Here is a 21577-nt window from a genome sequence, read left to right as displayed (position 1 = left end):
GGAAGTGGCGCTGTGGCTCAAGTGGTAGAGCGCTAGCCTTGAGCTGAAGAACTGAGGGACAGCTCCCAGGCCCAGAGTTCAGGCCTCACGACTGGACCCCCCCCCCAAAAAAAGGAAAAAATAAATAAATAAAAGTTCTAGCCTTGAGCAAAATAAGCTAAGGGATAGCACCTAGGCCCTAAATTTAAGCCCCAGGATTGGGGGAAAAAACATAAATATTTTTACAAGGCCTTTGGTTCTGTCCCTAGTATTGCCAAAACAAATTTGCCCAGAAGAGCAGGAGAGTAACAGTCACTCCCAAAGGTGGCAGGATGATAGAGGACTGCAACTTTCCTTTCCATTTATCTCTATAGTCTGAGCTGGGGACACAGCTCAGTAAAAGAATGATTGCTTTAGTACACAGGAAGCCCTCATCCCTAGAACAACAAAAAGCCTGCCTGATAAACTTCTGTAGTCTATCTCCTGCATAGACAGTATGTGTCACTAATGAAAAATGGCAAGAACCAAAGCTTTCTTTACAAAGAAAGATGTCACTCCATAGCTCTGGCCTCCCCGCCATGCCCACCGCCCCTTGGTGACCTGGCCTATTGTCCCCGGTGCTGTGACCTTGTCTCTTGTCTACCAAGTCCCCTCCCATCCCTGGGACCCTGCTTGCATCTCACCGAGCAGGCCCCAGTCTCTGGGTGGCAGAGGTCTGAGTGGCCGTTGCATTCACACAGCTCACAGTGGCCAAGGTAGAGCCCACTTCCGGTGCGCGTGTAGCCGGGGGCACAGTCCTGGGGGGACAGAAGACGGTTGCATCCCACCCAGAGCCAGCAGACTCAGCCTCTTCTCTGTCCTGTTCTCTCCAGTGTCTAGCACTCCACATTGCTTCCTGGAGGGGACAGGCTGGGCCCCTCCTCTGCTCTGCAATTCCTTGCCACATCTCTGTGCCCCATCTTTCATCTTTGCTCTGGCTGTGTCTATGCCTCCCTGCAGCCTGAGCACAGGGAAACAACAACCCATCTTCAATGCAGATTCCTTTCTCCCCAGCCCAGGCTTTTGTTCCTGAAGGTTCTGGTGGGAGACGTATATAGAAAGAAACTTTATACCTAATGGAAAGTGGTCTGGGAAGGGGAGATGGATATGGGGAAGATCGTCCTGTGTGTGCTCATTCACCAGCCAGAAGCAGTGCATAGCACCGAGGGGTTCCAAGCCTGGAGATGAGCGGTCTCTCCCCGACACTACTGGGGGCCTTCCCTCCCTCTTCTTTAAAGAGAAGCTATGAGTCTCCTCTGCTTGGCTGCAGAAATGTACACCCAGACTGTGCTTCCTCCAGTGTCCCTCCTGAAACCTCAAGGAACATAAAATTCTGAATTTGGATTTGAAAATTCTGTGTCAACCAAAAAAGGTGCACAGGTGCAAAACACTCCAGGAGCCTGGTCAGGCGCTCACACCTGGTCAGGCGCTCACACCTGGTCAGGCGCTCACACCTGGCCTCTCTGATGCCCACCTGGCCCTGCAGGCGTCCCCCTGCCTGCAGCTTGACAGTCACTGTCTAGATGTTAGCTGAGCACCTATTATGTGCCCTCCTAGAGCTTGTAGCTCTGGTCGCCTTTATCAAAGGCCATTCAAATGACCGCTTTTTTGTCCCACCCATTGCCCTCATTCTGCAGATGGCTCCTCAGCTCCATCTCTCTCTCACTGCCCTGCCACCACACCAACAGCCAGCTGACAAGTTTTCCTGGTCAGCTCTGATCAAGGTACTCCCTTAGCAGCCTGGTCTTCCCTGCTCCAGGCCTTTTAAAGCAGGGCCCTCGCTGGCTTTCCAAGGGTAGGTAACTGTTGCATGCAGATCCCCTGTGAGCATGCCCCTGTGTGGCTTGGGCTTGAGTCCCCTGTGTTTGTGTGGGTCTCCCTGCCTCTGTGGCCAGCCCAAAGATGCAAGCATCTGGGAGAGGGAGGGACACTTCCAATAGTTCGGACACACTGGAGTGCAGCAGACCTAGGTTCCTATTCATTTCTACCTCTTGGCCGTGTGTTCTCAGTTACACCACTGATGACATCTCTCCTACTGGAGGGAGGGGATAACTCTGGCTACTCAGGGCTATTGGGGGAGTGACTGTCATGACATGGAGCTGGCATGGGGTACAGGAGTCACTGAGCTCTGACAGTAATCACAGGTGGTGGCAATGCCTGCCAGTCAGGTTGCTGACATCGCTGTATTTGAATAGAGGTGACCAGCTGGCCACACACTCACCTGGCAGGACAAGCCGATGTAGCCTGGGGGACAACGACACTCCTCCACCTCAAGAGCCCGAGGCCCATGGGAGGGCCCCGGCCTGGCGACCTCCAGGCTGACGGAGCTGATACTGGCAGTCCTCGGCACCGAAGAGAAGGTGGCCCGGATCAGAAGCTCATCCAGGTCGGCCAGTGCCATGAGCAAGTGTTCACGGGTGGCCGGCTGCCCATCTGGTCGGTGCCAGAATTCCTGGGTGGGGAGATGTCAAGCATGGGTGGGGGCCACTGTGCTTGGCAGGTTACCTCGAGCCTCTCTCCCACCCCTCTGTTTTCCAGCATCAACTGAGGCTGTGAGGGGAGGATGGGAAGGGAGGCCCCAAATCAGGCTGGGGCAGGCAGGAGACCCTGGCGACCCATGTCCTCACCTCTCGGAAGATGATCTCGTAGCTCCTCCTCTCGGGGCCCTGCGGGGCAGGCTGGGAGGCCACCAGCATGATGTTGTTGCCCTAGGGGGACACAGGTAGGGTTCAGAGGGGAGCTGAGGGGTTCTTGGGATAGCAAGGGGTCTCCACTAGTCCCAGATTCTCTGAACCACTTGGCCTCCCATCTCTCTGTTCTCCCAAGCTCCTGTAACTCCCAGCACCAGGCCATTCCCTCCTCCCCACCACCCACCGGCTGGGTCACAGCTTGGATAGTGTCCAGCCAGGCAGTGCAAAGCCTGTGTCAGGCCAGCTGTGCTGGACTAAGGAGACAGACACTGTGAAGGCTCAGGGCCTCCTCAGTCTTCCTCTAGGCTGGCCACCATGATATCTGAGGGCTCACCGTGATCTGGATGTCAGGGTCGGAGACGGGGCTGCCCTGTGGCCCTGCAGAGTAGGAGAGAGTGTATCGAAGCTTCCCGCCATAAGCCGCCACCTGCAGGGAGACAAGTGTCTGGTCACAGGCTGGCTGGCCCTCTCTGGGACCACTTAGGTGAGGGGTGCAGCCTCTCCAGGCCTGGTGGGACCTGTTTCAGTTCCTCCTCCAGGAGACCAGGGCCCAGGCCAGTGATTGTCATGAAAACAGGCCATCACTAGTCCCATCCACTTTCATGCATGTGTGTGAGGGTGGGGGTGGTGGTGATAGGGTGAGGGGTGGGAGGAAGTGACCTCTTATTGGCTTTGTGTGGTTCTCCACCCTCCATTGCCTCATGGTCCCAGCTGACAAGCTCCAAGTTCCTTTCATATACAGAGAATTCCATAAAGCAGGCAAGGGGAATGACAGGGGCTACCACAGGGAGGCCACAATGGCCATCAGAAGCTTTGCTTCCTGGGTGAGGGGCTTTTCTCTCCCCAGAATCCATTTCCCTCATTGCAAATACCACCCCAGTTCTCTTTAAAGAATGACTCTTGCCCTCTATGCAGGTCACGTGACTCTAGGGTTCTCCCCTCCTCCACAGTGGAGAACAAGCTGGGTCTGGCCAGTGTGCCTAGTGCCAAATCAGGGTGGAGGACAGGGTAGGGCTGTACCTAGTGCAGCCAACTGCCCCTTCCCTTATCAGGCAAGACTGGCAAACCTAGCCCTTTTCTTTCTACTGGGACAGAGACACTTCTCTAGTCAAGTTAGAGAACTGACGTCAACTGAGATAAAGCCCAAATGAGCCCCTGGATAGAGATGACCTTGAACTCTGGTTGCATGAACCAGAGATTCATGCAGATTCTTTACTGCAGACAATCAAGGTAGGCTTGGGTTTTCATGGGCACAACTGCAAGTGTCTGTGTGCTTGCAGTAGAGAACTTTTGTTTGGACAGCTAAGGTCCCCAGCTCTGGCTAACTGCACAGTCTTTTTTCCTCAGGTACCAGGGCAGACCAGCCAGCTCAATACCAGCTGCCGCAGGCCTTACCACCCAGGTCCACGTGTGTGTTCGTTCAATTGGCGAGCATTTATCAAACACCTGCTGACCACTTGCCACACGCTGGGTTGCCCAGGCAGGGCTGGGGGCTGCTTTCCATAGCCAGCTCAGGGTGTGGTAAGCAAGTGAGGGAGAAACGAAATAGCAATGGAAACAAGCAGTTTCCTGTTTGTTCTGGGTGCCAGCAGGTTCAAAGCCATGTCTGTCCAGGCCAGCTTTCTAGGAAATTACATGCATAATAATTAAGGAAAGGGAGGGGCTCTGCGGTCCAAAAGACCTGGGCTCAAGTTCCAGCTCCACCGCTGTGTATCCTTGCACAAGATACCCTCTCTGAGCCCTCCTTCCCTCACATGGAAAGAGTAGTAAAAGCAACACTTTGAAGAGCTTCACTACACTTATATAACCCGGGACACACATACACTGAAAGCGTGGTGCCCAGAATGGACAGCAAGGCTTGACACCTGCCTACGCCTCTGAGTCTGTCCTTGGCTTCGGCAGAGTCTCTCCTTAGCTCGCTTCCTCACCCTGTCTAGTCTGTGTTTCTGAATGCTGACTGACTTCCACATAGTACGTACACTCTGAAAAGGCTGTCCACATTGTTCAGAGAACACAGTGGAAGCAATATGAACACAAATATTAACACCAGTGATGACAATTACAATGTGCTCATGAGACTAATTGAGTGTTCTGGCAGGTCAGGGCCCATGTGTGTGAGGGCATACAACAAGTACTTAATGCTCCAGAAATGAATGCATACAGTAACTAACACAGGGCCAGGGGCTGTCTTGCCTCTGACATTTTAGGATTCTCTGCCCTACCCCCCACGCCTCCCCCAGCTCCTTGTTACCTTGTTCCCCAGGAAGGCCCGGGGCAGCTGCCAGTAATAGAGGCTTCCAGGAAGCAGAGAGAAACCCCCGTAGGAGAGTAAGAACTAGGACAGAAGGCAGGTGGTGAGCTGGGGACAGGTGGGGCCCAGGGGACAGAGGGCCTAGACCTGCAGGGAGGCCCAGGGGACACACAGGCACACCATCCCCTCTCCTGCCCAACAGCCGGGTCCCACACTGCTGACTGGGCATCTCAGTTGCCCCCTCTGGGTTGGGTCTGGATCACTATCTCTCTCAGTCGGGTGTGTCCCTCTCATGGACTCCAGGAGTAATGTGGCACACTGGGAAACATCTAAAAATTTAGTAGTTCTTTTTGTGTGTATTAAAAACATGATGGATGGCAGGCACCAGTGGCTCATGCCTGTAATCCTAATTACTCAGGAGGCTGAGATCTGAAGATCATAGTTCAAAGCCAGCCCAGGCAAGAAAACCCATGAGTTCCTATCTCCAATCACCAAAAAGATGGAAGTGGAGCTGTGGCTCAAGTGGAATGCTATCCTTGAGCACAAAAGCTCAGGACAGCATCTAGGTCCTGGGGTTCAAGCCCCAGGATCAGCACTAAAAAGAACAGAGATGGAGCCAAACATTGGTGGCTCCCATCTTAATTCCAGCTACACAGGAGGCTGAGATCTGAGGATCATGGATTAAAGCAAGCTTTGGGCAGAAAAATCCATGAGATGCTTATCTATAATTAACTAGTTAGTACAAGGACAGAAATGGAAGAGACAGAGTACCAGCTGTGAATGAAAAACAAGCTGTGAATTCAAACCAGCTCCAGGATTGGCACACACACAAAAAAAGGGGCATGGTACAAGTTGTGGAGTGCCTGCTTAGCAAACATGAGGCCCTGAGTTCAAATCTAAATACTGCTGGAAAAAAAGAATCTAAGCACAAGAGGCTCATACCTGTAATCCTAGCTACTTAGAAAAAACAAGGATTTCAGTTCACCAGGAACCCAGGCCAAAAGTTCCCAAGACTTTATTTCAGCCAAAAAATAAAAGCATGGGGCTCGGAAGGTGGCTCAGCTGTAGAGTGATTGCCTTGCATGCATGAGGCCCTGGGTTCGATTCCTCAGCACCACATAAGCAGAAAAAGCTGGAAGTGGTGCTGGGGCTCAAGTGGTAGAGGGCTAGCCTTGAGCTGAAGAGCTGAGGGACCGTGTCCAGGCCCAGAGGTCAGCCCCCACAACCAAAAAAAAAAAAGCACGATACAGTGATATATATATGTGGGGGAAGCTTAAATAAGAGTATTGTGGTCCAGGCCAGTGGAGGCCATAGGAGAGCAAGACCCCATTTTAAAAATAAGACTGAAGGCCTAGCTCAAGTAGAGGGCCTGCCTGGGAAGCACAAGGCCCTGAATTCAAATCCCAGTACTGGGAAAAAGGAAAAAGTACAACTACTTAACCAAGCATGGTAGCATATGCTTGTAATTCCTGAGACAGGAAGATCTTGAGTTCAAAGTCAGCCTGGGCTACATAGTGACCTTGTCTAAAAAAGAAAAGAAAAAGAAAAGCTGGACATGGTGGCTCACACACCTGTAATTCCAGCTACTTAGGAGGTGGAGATATGAAGGATTTTCTTTCAAGCTTAGCCTGGGCAAAAAAGTTTACATCTCAGTTAACATCCATCTCAGTCAATAAGCTGGTGTGGTGGCACATGTTTGTCATCACAGCTGCACATGAGGTAGGGACAGGAAGATTGTAGTCACAGACTAGTTCCAGGCAAAAATGAGACCCTAACCTGAAAAATAAAGTGGATGAGTAACTGTCTAACAATAGCAAGGCCCTAAGTTCAAACCTCCATCAAAAATATAAATAAATGAAAGTGGGCTGGGTATGTGGCTTAGTGATAGAGTGCTTGCCTAGTATACTTGAAGCCCTGGGTTTGACTCCTCAGTACCACATACACAAAGGCTGGAAATGGTGCTGTGGTTCAAATGGTAAAGTGCTAGCCTTGAGCAAAAGCAGCCCAGAGACAGTGCCCAGGGCTGAGTTCAAGTCCCAGGACTGGCCCCCCCAAAAAGTTGTAACTATAATTGAGTCAATATATGATGAATTATGAATTTAACAGGACATTTGAAATCAATAACAGCCCTGGTAGTGCCAGAAATTACAACTGAAATGTGAAAAGCATGGGGGGTGGGGGTCCTTTGAGAGGGACCCTTTGCCACATACCTGAGAACTTACTGGGGAAGTCACAGAGTGGGAGGGGGAGGAGGAGGAGGAGGAGGAGGAGAAGGAGGAAGGATCTGCTCGCAGAGCAGCTGCAGGCTGGGGGTAAGGAAGATCTCTCTGGGGAGGGGGCTGAGGTTGGGCAGCAAAGCTGGCAAGAAGCTGCCAGATTTCAGCATCCATCCGCCTCTGGGCCTCATCCACCTGGGGGACCAAGGAAAGGAGAGAGAGAGAAAGAGAGAGAGACAGAGACAAAGAGAGACAGAGACAGACAGACAGACACATACACACAGAAGGATGCCTATGAGACTGTGCCCCAAGCTGCCCCAAGCCTAGCCAATTGCTGTTCTGTGCCACCCATGCAGTCATGCTCTGTATTCTCTGCACTCTTGCTTCTAGGAGCCCAAGGGGTACCCTGGGAACGCAGAGACAGAGCAGATAGTTCTGGGAGCCAAGGCCAGCAGTGCTGGAGGCAGCCCAGGACTGTGTGGGAGGCGCATAGGGAGGGGGCCTGACTTCACATGGCTCATGGCACAGCCAAGTGCTCATGGACTGGGTCAGACTAAGTCTGGACCAGCATGCAGGAAATGGCCTAGGCGGACTAGGGTCTTGGTTAAAGCTTGCTCTTTAGAGCCCTGGAGACAAGCTGCCCTGTCATGCCTTGAGTTACCTGAGATGCCCGCTGTGCCCGGCCCCTGCCCTCTGGGAGCCCCAGGATCCTCCCAGTGGTCACAGCTGCACGCCATTGCTCCTCTGAGAGGGATGTGCGGTTCTGATGGGGTGGAGGTCACAGAACTTAGCACTCCCACGACCCAGAGCATAGGCATGAATCTCTCCCCAAGGACATGGTAGCAGAGAGGCCACACTGATGAGGGAGGGAGGCATGTACCCCCTTGCTGGGGGGCACAAGCAGGCAGACAGGGGGCTTATCACCTGGTAGGCAGTACTGGGTGAAACTCAGGGGCCAAGCAGTCATGCAAATTAGCATTGAGTTGCTTTCCCGGTCACTGTCCTACCTCTCATAGCTTGTACCACCAGGACCAGACTACAGAGCTGGGGAGGCTCAGAGCCATGCACCCTTGCCAGTCCCCAACTTGGCAGCAGTGCAGGGCCAAGTGCCAACTCCCTGATCAGCAGATCTACTGTCTGAATTCATGCAGCCTTGCCTTGTCTTGGGCAAAAGCCTCTCCCCCACAGAGCTGAGGGCACCCGGGAACACACCATGCCATTGCACACTGCTCGGCAAGGGCCTACCTGGTGGGCCCGGCGCATCCGTGTGAAATATGCCTCCCTCTGCGGGGCATGGGAAGCACCAGGAGGGAGACAGAGAAAGGTCTAAGAGCCACAGCAGGCAGCACAGTCAGGGGAGGGGTTGGGGGAGAAGAAGAGGGGAGCAGAAGACAGCCAGCCCTGCAAGAAGGCTGGGTACCGGGATCTGTCCAAGGAGCAGCTTCAGAGTCCCTCAAGTGCCCTTGGGGTGCATCTGATTTAGCAATGGCCTCCTCAGCCAGCAGGGGATAATTAGGCCAAGCCCCAATTCTCCCAGGTACCACCAGGTGGCCACGAGTGCTCAAGGAACACAGGTGGGCAGGCTGTCCTGGAAATCTATCTATCCCTGTGGCCCTGTGCCTCCACAATACCACCCCCACCCCACCCCCTTCCCTCCAAAGCTTGTTTCACAGTAGAAAAGACGTACTCAGCAAGGACCAGCAGACTCTGCATGTTAAGGACAGCCTGAGACCTGAGGGTGAGTCCTATTAATGCCACCTACCAGCTGTGGGACTCTATGTATGTTTCCCTAACCTCTCTCCTTGGTTTCCTCTGTTATGAAGTAGGGCAGTGGTAGAATCTGACCTGTGACAGACAGGTGGAAGTGCTTGGAACAATGCCAAGCACGCAGTGTGAGCTCAGTAAATGTGACCTCAGTGACAATTACCGCACCTGGCACGGGCATGGGGCCTGCAGTGGACACAAGTGAGTTTGGAGGAAGCAGATGAATGAAACTGGAGCTGCCTAGTCAAAAGCTTGTGTTTCAAAAACATGCTAGTTGACAACTGCTTCAACGCTCGCTCGCTTGCTCCCTCCTATGGTCATTAACAGACATGTACTCAGCACATGCCAGGTGCCATGTTTAATTTCCCCAGGCACTGTCAGGTCCAACTGAGAGCAGAGCTAACATGCAGGTCCAAGTCTACAGACCCCCCAAACGTCACATGATATAACAGTCACATGGCAGCCGGTGAACTTGTGTCAGAATACCCACCAACCCTGGTGCTTGCCCGGGGCCTGGCTCAGAGTTGGCATTAGGGATGTCTTGGTGACCCCTATGTGCACCCCACCTTGTCTCCTTGGTACAGCTCTGGCAGCTGCCAGTAGAAGGATCCATGGCCGAGGTTGGCAAAGTTGCCAAAGGAGAGCTGGGCCCCGTCCGGCAGAGGTTCCACGGTAAAGCCTCCGGTCAGGCGGCTGTTGCGCTGGGGGTTCACCAGGGCAAAGCCTTGGAAGTCCCCAGGGGCAAAGCGGGTGGAAATCTGGCAGCAGAAGATGAGATGTCAGTTTAGGCACTGGGGTGGGCACCTTGGCGAGGATGGGTCATGGGAGGGCATCAAGACACGAAGGGGGGATTGCAGAGTTTTGGCTGGGAGAGAAAGAATGGATGAGTAGGGTGGACATCCAGCAGAGGATGATAACGGTGCTGCGCTCAGCAATATGAGACTTGACGAGGGTCTCAGGGTCAGTGGGCTCAGTGTTGAGATGGGCAGTGGTGGGCATGGCAATGGGTATCCTCATGGACAACTGGGACCTAGCTGGAGCCAGGCTCCAGGCCCACCGTGGCCAGGCTCTTACCAGATGGCGTGTGTAGGAGGAGCTGGCGCACTGCTGGGTGACGCCCATGCAGAAGCAAGGCAGGCAGCCGTCGGGGTTGCTAGCACTCAGGTAGAAGTGGTGAGGCCGGCACTGGCTGCAGGTGAGTCCTTCCACCTGGGCCTGGGGTGGGTCAATGGAAAGATGTGTGTAGGGGAGAGGGGGAGGATTTGGGAGTCTCCTGCACCCCAGAAGCCCAAGGAAGGCCAGCTTTCTCAACCATTTGAGACAATTCCGGACAGCTTAGCCCATTGCTCATACCCAGCCCCCAGCCACCTGCAAGTACCGCCTGGCTTCTGTCCAGGCCTGGCAGTGGGCAGCACCAGACCTTTCAGAGGGCAGAGCTTTGGACTGACCTTGCATTGGCACTGGCCAGCGGCGTCACATTGGCTGCTGATACTGCCCTGGGGGTTACAGTCACAGCCTGTTACTTCTGGTATCTGGCCGTCTCCTGACATGGAGGAAAGTCACAGCTAGAACCCACAAACTTACCACTGCCCTTTGAGCATGCCACTTAGCATTGAGAGGATGCTGCTGTTCATTGTGAGATGTGGGTGTGGTCTTCTCCCACCTCACAGGACAGAGGGAGAAGCAGAAGCTCAAAAGGGTAGAGCCATCTGTGACCCTGACCTCAAGTTCCACCACAACCCCTGCACCCTCCCCACCTCTAAACCCTACTCACTCCGACAGGGCTGGCCCTGGCTGGGGTTGCCATAGTAACCCTGGGTACATCTGTAAAGAGAGAAAGCAGAATCTTAGGAGATGACAGTGAGCCCAGGCCTATAGGGGGTCATGTGTTGACTCCTATAATGGGGATAAAACCAGCTTGCCTAGCTCACTCATTTTAAGATAGGGAGACAGAAGACAGAATGGGAAGGGGCTGACCACATAGCCAGTGTGTTGGCTTCACTGGCAGGAGGGGGGGGTCTTATAGGAGGAGGCAGGCCTGGCCTAGGCAGTCACGGGGGCTGGGCTGGGCTGGTTAGCATGTCTGAGGGGTTCAAATGCCATCTCTTCTTATCAGCAGCCTTCAAGGGCCCATGCAAGAAAGAGCAGGAGGCCCCTGGACAGTCAGGTCAGATGTCTGGGGGGGGAGGGGGACACTCCAGCCCTTCCCCTGTGTCCCACCCTCCCACCACCTGACTCACCTCTCACAGTGACGCCCGCTGTGGCCTGGGGAGCACGAGTCACAGGTGGGGTGGCTGTCCGTGTCCAGAAAGCAAGTGTGGGAGACTCTGAGAGGGTGGGGCAAGGTCCAGTCAGTAAGGCTGGGACCCTGTCTCTTGGCCCTTCCCTCAGACCAGGGGAGGAGAGTGGGCTGATAGGGGCCTGTGGAGAGCTCCACCGGCATTAGCTCACAGCGCTCACACAAGGGCTAAGGCAGTGAACCGTCCCCACTGCACACACAAGGCCCCTGAGGTTGTGAGAGAGGTGTGGTGCTTCGTCTACCAAGTGACCCACTGAGGCACAGCAAACCAGGTTTAATCATTGCCTCTCGACAGGGCAGGAAGGGGAGATATGGGGGCAGACAGTGGACATCTCAGGAAAGGGCAGGGTCTGAACGCACTGGCCAGCAGAGGGAGGTCCGTGGCAGGGGCAGGGCTGGCAGTCATGTGGTGTCCCTCGCTGAGCATCCCCATAGTATCCCTGCTGGCACTGATCGCACCGTGGGCCCTCGGTGTGATGCTGGCAGCCCTGGAGGAACAGAGGGTAGCTGAGGCTGGGCCTGAAGGCCATGGGTCTCTGGGGTGGGGAGGAAGGAGAGAGACTTACCTGGCAGGTACCAGTCTCAGGTTCACAGACCTCTGAGTGGCCATGGCAGCTGCAGCGCTCACAGGTGCCCAAGTAGAGGCCACTGGGCATGCGTGTGTAGCCTGTGTCACAGTCCTGAGGGAAGGAAGATGGCAGAGGGCACTGGGTTAGGAGTGCTGGGGAGGTGGGGAGCCAAAGGAGGAGAAGCTGGGAGTACCATGAAGGGATCTGGCTGGGCAGGTGGGTGAATGGGTGGGGTGGTGAGCGGCCCAGGACTCACCTGGCAGGATGGGCCACGGTACCCAGATGGGCAGGTGCACTGCTCCACTTCCAGAGCGGGGTCTTGACCAGTGTTCTCAGGCACAGCCACATCCATGCTAATGTCAGAGACCCTACGTATGGCAAGACACACTGTGAATGAGTACGCTCTGTGCCAGGCTGCCAGAGTCCTGGATCCATCTCCCACTAGTCCTCCTGCCAACCCTGGCATCCTGCCGTGGAGCCTGTCCAGGTCTGTGGATGGGGCCTCTGGCCCACAGCAGCTGCAGGGGCTATAGCTAACAGCTCACATGTGTACTTTCTCCAAAGAGAAACAGGTTACACCTGCTCCGTGGGGTGGTCCATCACAGGCTAAGATTGGTCCAAAATCAGTTAGAAGGCCAGTTACTCCCAGAGCTCTCCATGGGCTGGGGTTGAGGTCAGGCTTGACCTTGGGGTCATGTTCTTGCTTGATACCTCCCTTTCTTGCATCCTTCTCATCCTAATCTTTTTGCATGTGTATGTGTATGTGCACACACACAAGTGCACCTGCCAAGGCTTGAACTCAGGGCTAGAGTACTCTTATTTTTTTCTTTTTTTTTTTTTTATAAGTCACTTGGACTCAGGGCCTGATTGCTGTCCCTGAGCTCTTTCTTTTGCTCAAGGCTAGCACTCTACCACTTGAGCCACAGCTCTAATTGAGGTTTTCTGGTGGTTATTTGGAGATAAGATTCTTACAGGGACTTTTCTGCCTGGGCTCGCTATGAATCAAAGATTCTCAGATCTCAGTCAGCATCCCGTAGCTAGGATTACAGGTGTGAGCCACCAGTGACTGGCATTGCTCTTGATTGCTTTTTTAGGAGCCTATTCTAAGACCATACTAGCTAAGTATGGCTGATCACACACAACCAGTAAGTGGCAGAGCTGAATGCTTTACAGTGCTTTGCCAGGGCCCGCTGCCCAAGCCCCTCTGTCCTGCCCAGGCCCCAGGCACCTGCTCTCAGCGGGCTGCTGGGTATAAGATGCTTGGATCAGAAGGGCATCAATTCCCGCCAGTGCCATCAGCAGGTGCTCCCGTGTGGCTGGCTGTCCATCAGGTCGCTGCCATGCTTGCTGCCAAGGAAAAGACACGTGTGTCCAACTCTTGCCACCTTGGGTGCTGATGCATAGACAGTATCAGTGGCCATCTTCACCCATGCCTAGGAAGGGCCACTGGGCTGGCCGGTAGCTCACCTCCCGGAAGGGTACAGTGAAGGCACTGGACTGGCCAGGGATGGGCTCCTGTGAGGTGTGGTGCTCCAGGACAATGCCATTACCCTGCAGTACCACCAGCGGCTGCCCATGCAGGGGTGCAGAGCTGGGCCGGGGCCGCTGGGTCACCGTGAAGTGCAGCTCTCCTCCATAGGAGGTCACCTGGGATACAAGGTGGACAGGCATTCAGGGGGGTCTGCAGTTGGGCCTCCTCTTCAACATGGGGTATCTCACTCTTCTCCCAACACCCCTGCTTCCATGCCTTGCCTGTGCTGTTCCCACTGCTCAGAACTGCTTTCCCTTTCCTACCCCTGCCCACCTTGTCTCCCCGGAAGCGTGAAGGGAGGCTCCAGAAGTAAGGTCCAGACAGGAGGCTGTGGAATGAGGAGAAAACCAGCTCCCCAGATGTGGGAGACGAGATGCCTTCGCTGGTGGTGTGGGTGCCGGCAGCATTGGTCAGGCTGAACTGGGTGGGCTCCTCAGAGGCCCCGAGGACCTGAGGGGGGAGAAGGCCAGGATAGACTGGCTCAGGCCCAGCCCTTGGTCCATCCATCCCTGGGCATGGCCATTCCACCAACCCACCACCCTCCTTGAGTGAGTACCTGGGCACGGCTCCAGGAGGAGCTGGTACACTGGCGACTGACACCCATACAGAAGCACTTGAGGCATCCATCGGGGTTCTGGGAGCTCAGGTGGAAAGACCCATCGGCACACTCATTGCACACGCGCCCCACCACGTTGTTCTGCAGGTATAGAGCTGGGAGCTGCAGGATAGCCCGCAGAAGGGCTATCCAATTTAATCTACCCACAGTCTAGATGAGACCCAGCGTGCCAAGGCAAGAGCATATTTGTGAGGTTATCACTACCACCTGATTAATAACTCCCAGTTAATGAGCGCTTATGCCACTGCTCTTTTCCCCTTTTCTCTGTGAAGCCAGGGCTTCACAGATAAGCTGAGATTTAAAATAAAGCAACTTGCCAGGCCATTGGTAGCTCACACCTGTAATCCTGGCTACTCAGGAGGCTGAGATGTGAGGCTTGTGGTTCAAAGTCAGCAGGGAAAGGAAAGTCTGCGAGACTCTTATTTCCAATTAACTATCAGGAAACTGGAAACGGAGCTGTAGCTCAAAGTGATAGAGTACTAGCCTTGAACAGAAAAGCTCACAGACAGCACCCAGGCTCTGAGATCAAGCCCTACAACCAACAAAATAAAATAAAATAAAGCAACTTGATTAAAATAATGACTCCTACAATCTGTGGAGTGTTTCAAGCACTATGCTAGTTTCTCTGTAGTCATCATCTTAGTTATTTCCTTTAAGAACCTAAAGAGGTAGGAGAAGGTTAACTCTATCCTTCTCAGGAGGAAACTGAGGCTCATGAATGTGAAATGACTTGCACAAGGACACTCAGCTTGCTCATTTACTCTGGAATGTAAAATCAGGAGTGCCAGACTCCAAGATCTGCCCTATTCTTTTCTCCACTGAGATGTGATCCTCTCAACTGTTGATTCTAAGTGATTCTAAGCTTTGCTTTCTCATCCATGAGTCAGTCAGTGGTGCTCAGACAGACATCACTGGTCAATGTGAGGCCTGGAAAATCATAACAAAGGCCATGACCTGGTACAGATACATGGCTGGGACTTGAATTCAAGGTACTTGACTCCCTAACCAGAGCCCCTGTTCACTGCCCATTGCTCACTGGCCATGGTGCTAAGAGAAGGTGGAGCCTCCATCCTCCCTGAGCCCATGGTGGTGCTGGAGATCCAGGCCTTGGACGTTTGGTGCAGACGGTGTACATACCTTACAACGACAGGCCTCCCCAGTGGTCCCCATGCTGCCTCTCTCGTCACAGCGCACAATCTCCTGGTCTGGGGCACAAGGTGGGGGTTATAACAGACCAAGGGTGGGGCAATTCTGGAATCCTGAATGGGAGGGGCCTGGCGGGCAGCCAGGAAGTGCCAGGATGGGGCTGAGATACTCACTGACGGGCCTGCACTTCCCGTCCGGCTGGATGGGATTGCCCTCATACCCGGGGGCACAGCTAGGGGAAAAAGAGCATGGTCAGCAACTCTTCCACGCCCCACCCTTCCCAGGCCAGCCTGCTGCCCCCAGCACATGCCAGAATTCCCTCACCTCTCACATCGACGGCCTGTATACCCAGGGGCACAAGCATCACATGTGGCCTGGCCATCTGTGTCCAAGAAGCAAGTGTCGGAGAATCTGTGGGTATTGAGTGGGCAGTGTTGGGGGCCAGGTCTTACCTGTACACCCCTGGAAATAACTGCCATCCACACTGACTCGTACACTAGGTGTGTCGTATCTCCCCACCCACTTGTCCCTGAGCTAGAGTAATCAATCCATTATACAGAAAGGAAAACTGAGGCCCAGAGAGGCCAAGAAGTGTGGGGCAATTTAGTGACCAGGTTGGGAGTGGAATCTGGGTCTCCCACATCCCTCCCAGCCGCTGCTGTGCTGCACACAATGAGCTGGAGCTGACCTGCGGGAGGCATCGATGTACGGGCATGGGCAGGGCCGGCAGGCTGTGGCCGTGGCCTTTGTGGCATCCCCAAAGAAGCCAGCCTTGCACTTGTTGCACTGTGGTCCTTCTGTGTTATGCTGGCAGTTCTAGGAGCAAAGCAGAACAAGGAGCGGCTCAGGTCCCACAGAACAGAACTGGGCCAGACAGGCTCTGGGTGGCCTTTGGGGACATCTGGCTCAGCCTCTCCCATTACTATAGAATATTCCACCGAGTGGCAGCCTACTGATGACTGAGTTTAGCACCTTACAAGGCAGTCCAGCCCACAGACAATTCCTTACCCCCACTTCATGCTAACTCAAACCTACCACCCTCTCCACCCTGCCTCCTGGCACGACTCACCAAGCAGTGGCCATAGACGGGATCACAGGCACTGGCATGGCCATTGCAATTGCAGCCAGAGCAGGTGCCCAGGTAGGGACCACCAGGCACCCGGGTAAAATGGGTATCACAGCTCTCACAGGACAAGCCGGAATAGCCAATGGGACATCTGCAGAAACAGGACCATGAGAGTGGCTGCTTCTCCTGTACCCAGGCCAGACTCCCTGTGGTTCCCACCCTCCTGGGTCAGGTACCTGCACTCCTCCACACTATGGGCATGGCCATGGGTGGTGGTGTGGGTTACAGTGGTGTCCATGGTGATGTCACTCAGCCCCACACTGGCCATCTTGGCATTGTACACTATCTGGATGAGCACACCCTCCAGGTTCGCCAGTACCTGCAGAATCTCGGCGCGTTGCACCGGCCGGCCGGACTCGTGCACCCAGTGCTCCTGTGGTGGACCGGGAGCACCCCACGTCAGTGCCTTCTCAGTCTGCATCCCCACCAGGCCTCTAAGCCCAGGCACCTCCTACCTCTGAGAGCTGGACCTGGCGCTGGTTCAGAGTTCCCGGTTGGGTGGGCATATGGCCTCGGGAGAGTAGGCGATATCCAGCACCCACAAGGACTACATCGGGCTTCTGCACTGGCTCCAGCGGGCCACGCGCCAGCTCATAGCGTACCTTGTAGCGCAGCGAGCCACCATAGGAGTCCACCTGGCCAACATGGGGTGATCAGGGAAGACAGCAGAGACACACGATGCCCACCTAGTACTCTGCCTGGCACTGAGGGAGCCCAATCCATGGCAGAGAATATATAATGCTGTGCACAGGAGGCCAGGGTGGGACACTTAACTCAGCCCAAAGTACTGGGGTGATCAGAGAGGGCTCTCTGGAGGAGGGATGGGCAGCAGGCAGAGGTTGTGCTGTTGCCTCCAAGGTAGAACACCTTTCCCTAGAGCTGTGACTGCCCTTTGCATGCAGCTCCTGAACACACAGAGCATAATGCCTGTGCAGGTCCGGAGTGCAGAGGTTCATTCCCACTCAGAGTGGCAGCTGACTTCACCTTATTGCCCAAAAACTGCTCAGGCAGAGCCCAGAAAGAATCGTGGACAAGGAAGCGGCGGGACAGGTCAACGAGCTGGAACTCCTGCAGGACTGTGTCGATTTGCAGCTGAGTGGAGGAGAGGGGTGGCATGCCGGGCTGGGTGGGCATCGTCACATTCACACCTGCAGGGACAGAAGGAGGGGTGAGGCTCTCGCCATGTGCCCGCTGGAGCACCAGCCCTGAGCAGCAGGATTCAGAATGGTAGAAGGTTATGGGGAAAGCTCATTTAGAGAAAACCATGGTCTGTATGTCAGTCAGTCAGTCAGTCTGTCTGTCTGACTCTCTCTCTCTCTCTGTTAAGAAGCAGCAGATCTTTCTCTTCCTAGTCATGTTTGTCCTCCTGATTTTTTGAGTATGGTCTGGGGAAAGACAATGCTGTAGGTTGATGGCTGGAAGCCCTGTTAGGGACCACAGGTTAGAGGAGAAGTTAGGGGATTTGTGGCAGCAGGATTTCTCAGAGCCTTTTGTTTGCTAAGAGCTTCCTGGATTGTCAGCCATTAAGATTCAAAATACATGAGAGAATAATTTTGAGAGGTGATTGAGTTTCCTACAGGCTATTTTGTGGTTCCTTGACCAACGAAGTGTAGCTAGGGAGACCCACTGGGTAAAGGCTTTTTCCTGCACAAGGAGCAGAGCCCTTGCTGCTAAACTTCTCTATGATGAAGGGAAAAATCAAGAGAAGTTGCCCAGTGGCAGGTGGCAAATGATGGCCCTGGTATGTGAACCAGTCCTCATGGCATGGGGGTGAGCATCCTCTTAGCTGCCCTTTGTTCTCTTCCCAGAGCCAGAGAAGATGGGAGCCTCTCACTGGCCTCAACATTTGGGAAAAAAAAGAAAGACCTAGACAATCCAAAGACTGAGAAAATTACTGGGACTCAGCACTGCTCTGAGTGGCTTAGGTACACCTATTAATCCTGATCAAAAACCTAGGAGGGAGGTAGTATTGAATCTGCATTTCAGTGAGTAAATAAATATATTTATTATTACTAGTGTGTGTGTGTGTGTGTGTGTGTGTGTGTGTGTGTGTGTGCTGGCACTTGAACTCAAGGCCTTTTCCTTTCCCTTGATTTTTTTCTCTCAAAGCTGGAACTCTTACCAGTTGAGCCACATCTCCACTTCCAGCTTTGTGCTGGTTAATTAGAAATAAGAGTCTCCTAGACTTTCCTCTGGGTTGGTTTCAAACTGTCATCCTCAGATCTCAACCTCCTCAATAGGTAAGGATTATAGATATGAGCTATCAGCGCCCAGCTTAATTACTCTTTTTTTTTTTCCTGCCAGTCCTAAGGCTTGAACTCACAGCCTGTGCACTGTCCCTGAGCTTCTTTTGCTCAAGGCTAGCACTCTACCACTTGAGCCACAGCACCACTTCCAGCTTTTTCTGTTAGTGTGGTACTGAGGAAATTGAACCCAGGGTTTCATCCATACTAAATAAGCACTCTACCACGAAGATACATTCCTAGCCCTTAATTACTCTTTTTGAGACAAGATCTCACTATGGCTACCCTTGAACAAGATCCTCCTGCCTCAGTCTACTAAGTAGCTGGGACTGCAGGTATGAGCCATCATATTGACTCATTCCATTTGAAAGATGGACAAACTGAGACGCAAGACAGTAAGTTGGCAAAAGGCACACAGGCAAGAAGAGACAAAATCAGGTCTGTACTCTTTATGAACCGAAGCAGGAAAGTGCCAAATGTATTTGGCTTCTCCTAAAAATGTTTTCCCTTAGCTGGGTTCTAGTAGCTTGCACCTGTAGTCCTAGCCATTCAGGAGGCTGAGATCTGAGGACTGTGGTTCAAAACTAGTCCGGGGGGGAGGGGGGAGGGTGGCTGGGAAGGTGGCTCAGTGGTAGAGTGCTTGCTTTGCATGCATGAGGCCCTGGGTTTGATTCCTTAGCACCACATAAGCAGAAAAAGCCGGAAGTGGCACTGTGGCTCAAGTGGTAGAGCACTAGTCTTGAGCTGAAGAGCTGAAGGACAGCATCCAGGCCCAGAGTTCAGGCCCCACAACTGGCAAACAAACAAATACCAGTCTGGGCAGGAAAGTCAATGAGTCTCTTACCTGTAATAAACCATGAAGAAGCCAAAAGTGGAGCTATGGCTCAAGTAGTAGACTGCCAATCTAGAGTGAAAAAGCTAAGGGACAGCTCCAAGGCCCTCAGTTCTAGACCCAATACTGGCATAACAAGTTTTCCCCAGAAATGCTTTTCCAATAGAGCTGTTTCTCTGCAACCCTGTCTCCCTCCCCTCCAGTGGTCCCAAACTAGTACATGCTGTCCTCTTATGCCTGTCCTCTCTTTGAGTTCCCTGGAGCCTGGTGCCCACCTCCCCCATCCATAGCATCTGCCCCCTGCCCAGCGCACCCTTGAAGTCCTCGGGCCGATCGAAGCGCAAATGGATCTGGTCCCGGAAGCGGCGGCTGCTCTGGCACATGCTGGTGACTCCGAAGCAGAAGCAGGGCAGGCAGGAGGCACTGTCCTCCAGGTAGAAGTGCCCGTCAGGGCAGGGACCTATGGGCAGCAGGAGCTGTGGTCATCCTCCAGCAGACAGCTATGCTCCTTCCCCAGCCAGTGCCCACCCCCTGCCAGCCCACCTCGCTGCGGGACGAGCTCCAGCACGCCATCAGGAATGCCGAATACCATGCCCCGTGCATTCATAGCCTCGCAGGTGTAGGCTCCCTGGTCTGCCTCTTTCACGTCACGGATAGTCAGTGTGCCGCGGCCACCCTCGCTGGTCATTGTCACCCTGATGGGCCCCAAGGCAGTAGTGGCTCAGGGTCAGGCTCAGCCTGTGCCACCAGCTGAGCTCTTCCACATTCTCACCACCCTCTACCCGGGCCTGGGTCACACCTGGAATTTGAGGGAATGTGGCCCCAGTTGAGTCTCCAGTTGATGATAGGGGTGGGGACACCAATGGCCACACAGGTGAAGGTCACTGTCTGGCCTCGGGAAACCTGGATGGACTCCTGGGGAGGGGTCACCACCTGTGGAGGCACTGGGGAAGACCAAAGCAGGAATGAGAAAGGTCTGAGAGGCAGAGCAGGGCAGGGCAAGAAGGACCCCTTCCCCCAGGCAGGAGAGAGTAGGAGCTGAGATGGGGGAGAAGCCAGTGAGGCCCCGTCCAGAGCTGCTCACATTGGGCCACCCCCCACCTCCCCCCAGCTTACTGCAGCCAAACTCATCACTGCGGTCAGGGCAGTCGCTCTCCTCGTCACATTGGAAGCTGGTTGGGATGCATAGGTTGGTGGAGACACAGCGGAACTGTGTGGGCTCGCACACTTCCTCAGGTTGCTTGGTGGCTGGGGGCAAAGCCAGGTAGAGTGGGCACTGGGACCCTGACTGTAGGACCACCTACGCTTCTCTTCTTGCCACCTCCAACAGTCCACTACCACCTTCACCAGGGTCATTCATCAGGCCCAACCACGGTTGCCACAACATTGTCTGTGCCACCACACCTGGTGTGACACAGTCACCTGTCTGCTGTCAAACACTACCTGTCCCCCAATCACTCCTTCAACCCCCAAAATACAGCTCTACTTGGCATGTGACAGCTATAGGGACAGGGTCAATCTATCTGCTGTAGCTAGGGTGTTGTTTGTCCCCCAAGGGTCTTTGTATTGGGAGCTTGGTCCCACATGGTCATGTGGTGAGACCCTTAAAAAGTGGGCCCAGCCAGGCACAGGTGGCTCACACCTATAATCCTAGCTACTCAGGAGGCTGAGATTTGAGGATTGCCTTTAAAGTCAGCCCCAGCAGGAATGTCTGTGAGACTCTTATCTCCAATTAACTACCAGAAAACTGGAAGTGGCACTGTGGCTCAAGTAGAAGAGGACTTGCCTTGCGCTGAAGAGCTGAGGGACAGCGCCTAGGCCTAGAGTTCAAGACCCATGACCGACAAAATAAATAAATAAAAAATAAACTGGTATTGAATTTGAACTCAGGAGCCTCAAAGTTGCTCAGCTTGCTTACTTGGCTGCTATTCTTCCACTTGAGCCACTGGCTTTTTGGTGGTTATTTTGGACATGGAATCTTGTTGACTTTCCTGCCCAGGCTGGCGCCACTTCTGGTTTTCTGGTGGCTTATTGGAGATAAGAGTCTCACGGACTTTCCTTGCCCGGGCTGGCTTTTGAGCCGTGATCCTCAGATCTCAGCCTCCTCAGTAGCTAGGATTACAGGCGTGAGCCACCAGCGCCTGGCTCAATACCAGTTTAAAAATAAAAACAAGTTTGGGCCTATTAGAAAGTCCCTGGGTCATTGGATATGGACCCATGGAGGGGCTGTGGGTGGAATCCCTGTCTCTGTCAGACTTCCTGTGTCAAGACGAAAG

The 21577-nt window shown here is 53.8% G+C and overlaps 1 protein-coding gene across 1 annotated transcript in view; it reads right to left on the bottom strand.

The window, feature by feature from the left end:
- The window catches only part of Hspg2 (heparan sulfate proteoglycan 2), a 73457-nt gene that overhangs the window by 35465 nt on the left and 16415 nt on the right, over positions 1-21577 (bottom strand). The window contains exons 10-37 of the mRNA XM_013032545.1: positions 20418-20549; positions 20101-20245; positions 19845-19996; positions 19615-19761; positions 17211-17374; positions 16682-16861; positions 16403-16599; positions 16170-16317; positions 15789-15916; positions 15425-15511; positions 15274-15332; positions 15092-15159; positions 13895-14035; positions 13612-13788; positions 13275-13454; positions 13036-13154; positions 12064-12175; positions 11805-11918; positions 11599-11726; positions 11180-11266; positions 10714-10763; positions 10388-10482; positions 10014-10154; positions 9506-9697; positions 3043-3135; positions 2646-2726; positions 2240-2470; positions 663-776 (exon numbers count right to left, since the gene is read on the bottom strand). Coding sequence (XP_012887999.1) covers positions 663-776; positions 2240-2470; positions 2646-2726; positions 3043-3135; positions 9506-9697; positions 10014-10154; positions 10388-10482; positions 10714-10763; positions 11180-11266; positions 11599-11726; positions 11805-11918; positions 12064-12175; positions 13036-13154; positions 13275-13454; positions 13612-13788; positions 13895-14035; positions 15092-15159; positions 15274-15332; positions 15425-15511; positions 15789-15916; positions 16170-16317; positions 16403-16599; positions 16682-16861; positions 17211-17374; positions 19615-19761; positions 19845-19996; positions 20101-20245; positions 20418-20549 — 3662 coding nt within the window. The remainder of the gene's footprint in view (positions 1-662; positions 777-2239; positions 2471-2645; positions 2727-3042; positions 3136-9505; positions 9698-10013; positions 10155-10387; positions 10483-10713; positions 10764-11179; positions 11267-11598; positions 11727-11804; positions 11919-12063; positions 12176-13035; positions 13155-13274; positions 13455-13611; positions 13789-13894; positions 14036-15091; positions 15160-15273; positions 15333-15424; positions 15512-15788; positions 15917-16169; positions 16318-16402; positions 16600-16681; positions 16862-17210; positions 17375-19614; positions 19762-19844; positions 19997-20100; positions 20246-20417; positions 20550-21577) is intronic.

This window comes from Dipodomys ordii, unplaced genomic scaffold (genome assembly GCF_000151885.1).
Source record: "Dipodomys ordii isolate 6190 unplaced genomic scaffold, Dord_2.0 Scaffold6, whole genome shotgun sequence".
NCBI lineage: Eukaryota > Metazoa > Chordata > Mammalia > Rodentia > Heteromyidae > Dipodomys > Dipodomys ordii.
This window is presented reverse-complemented; position numbering and strand designations above follow the sequence as displayed.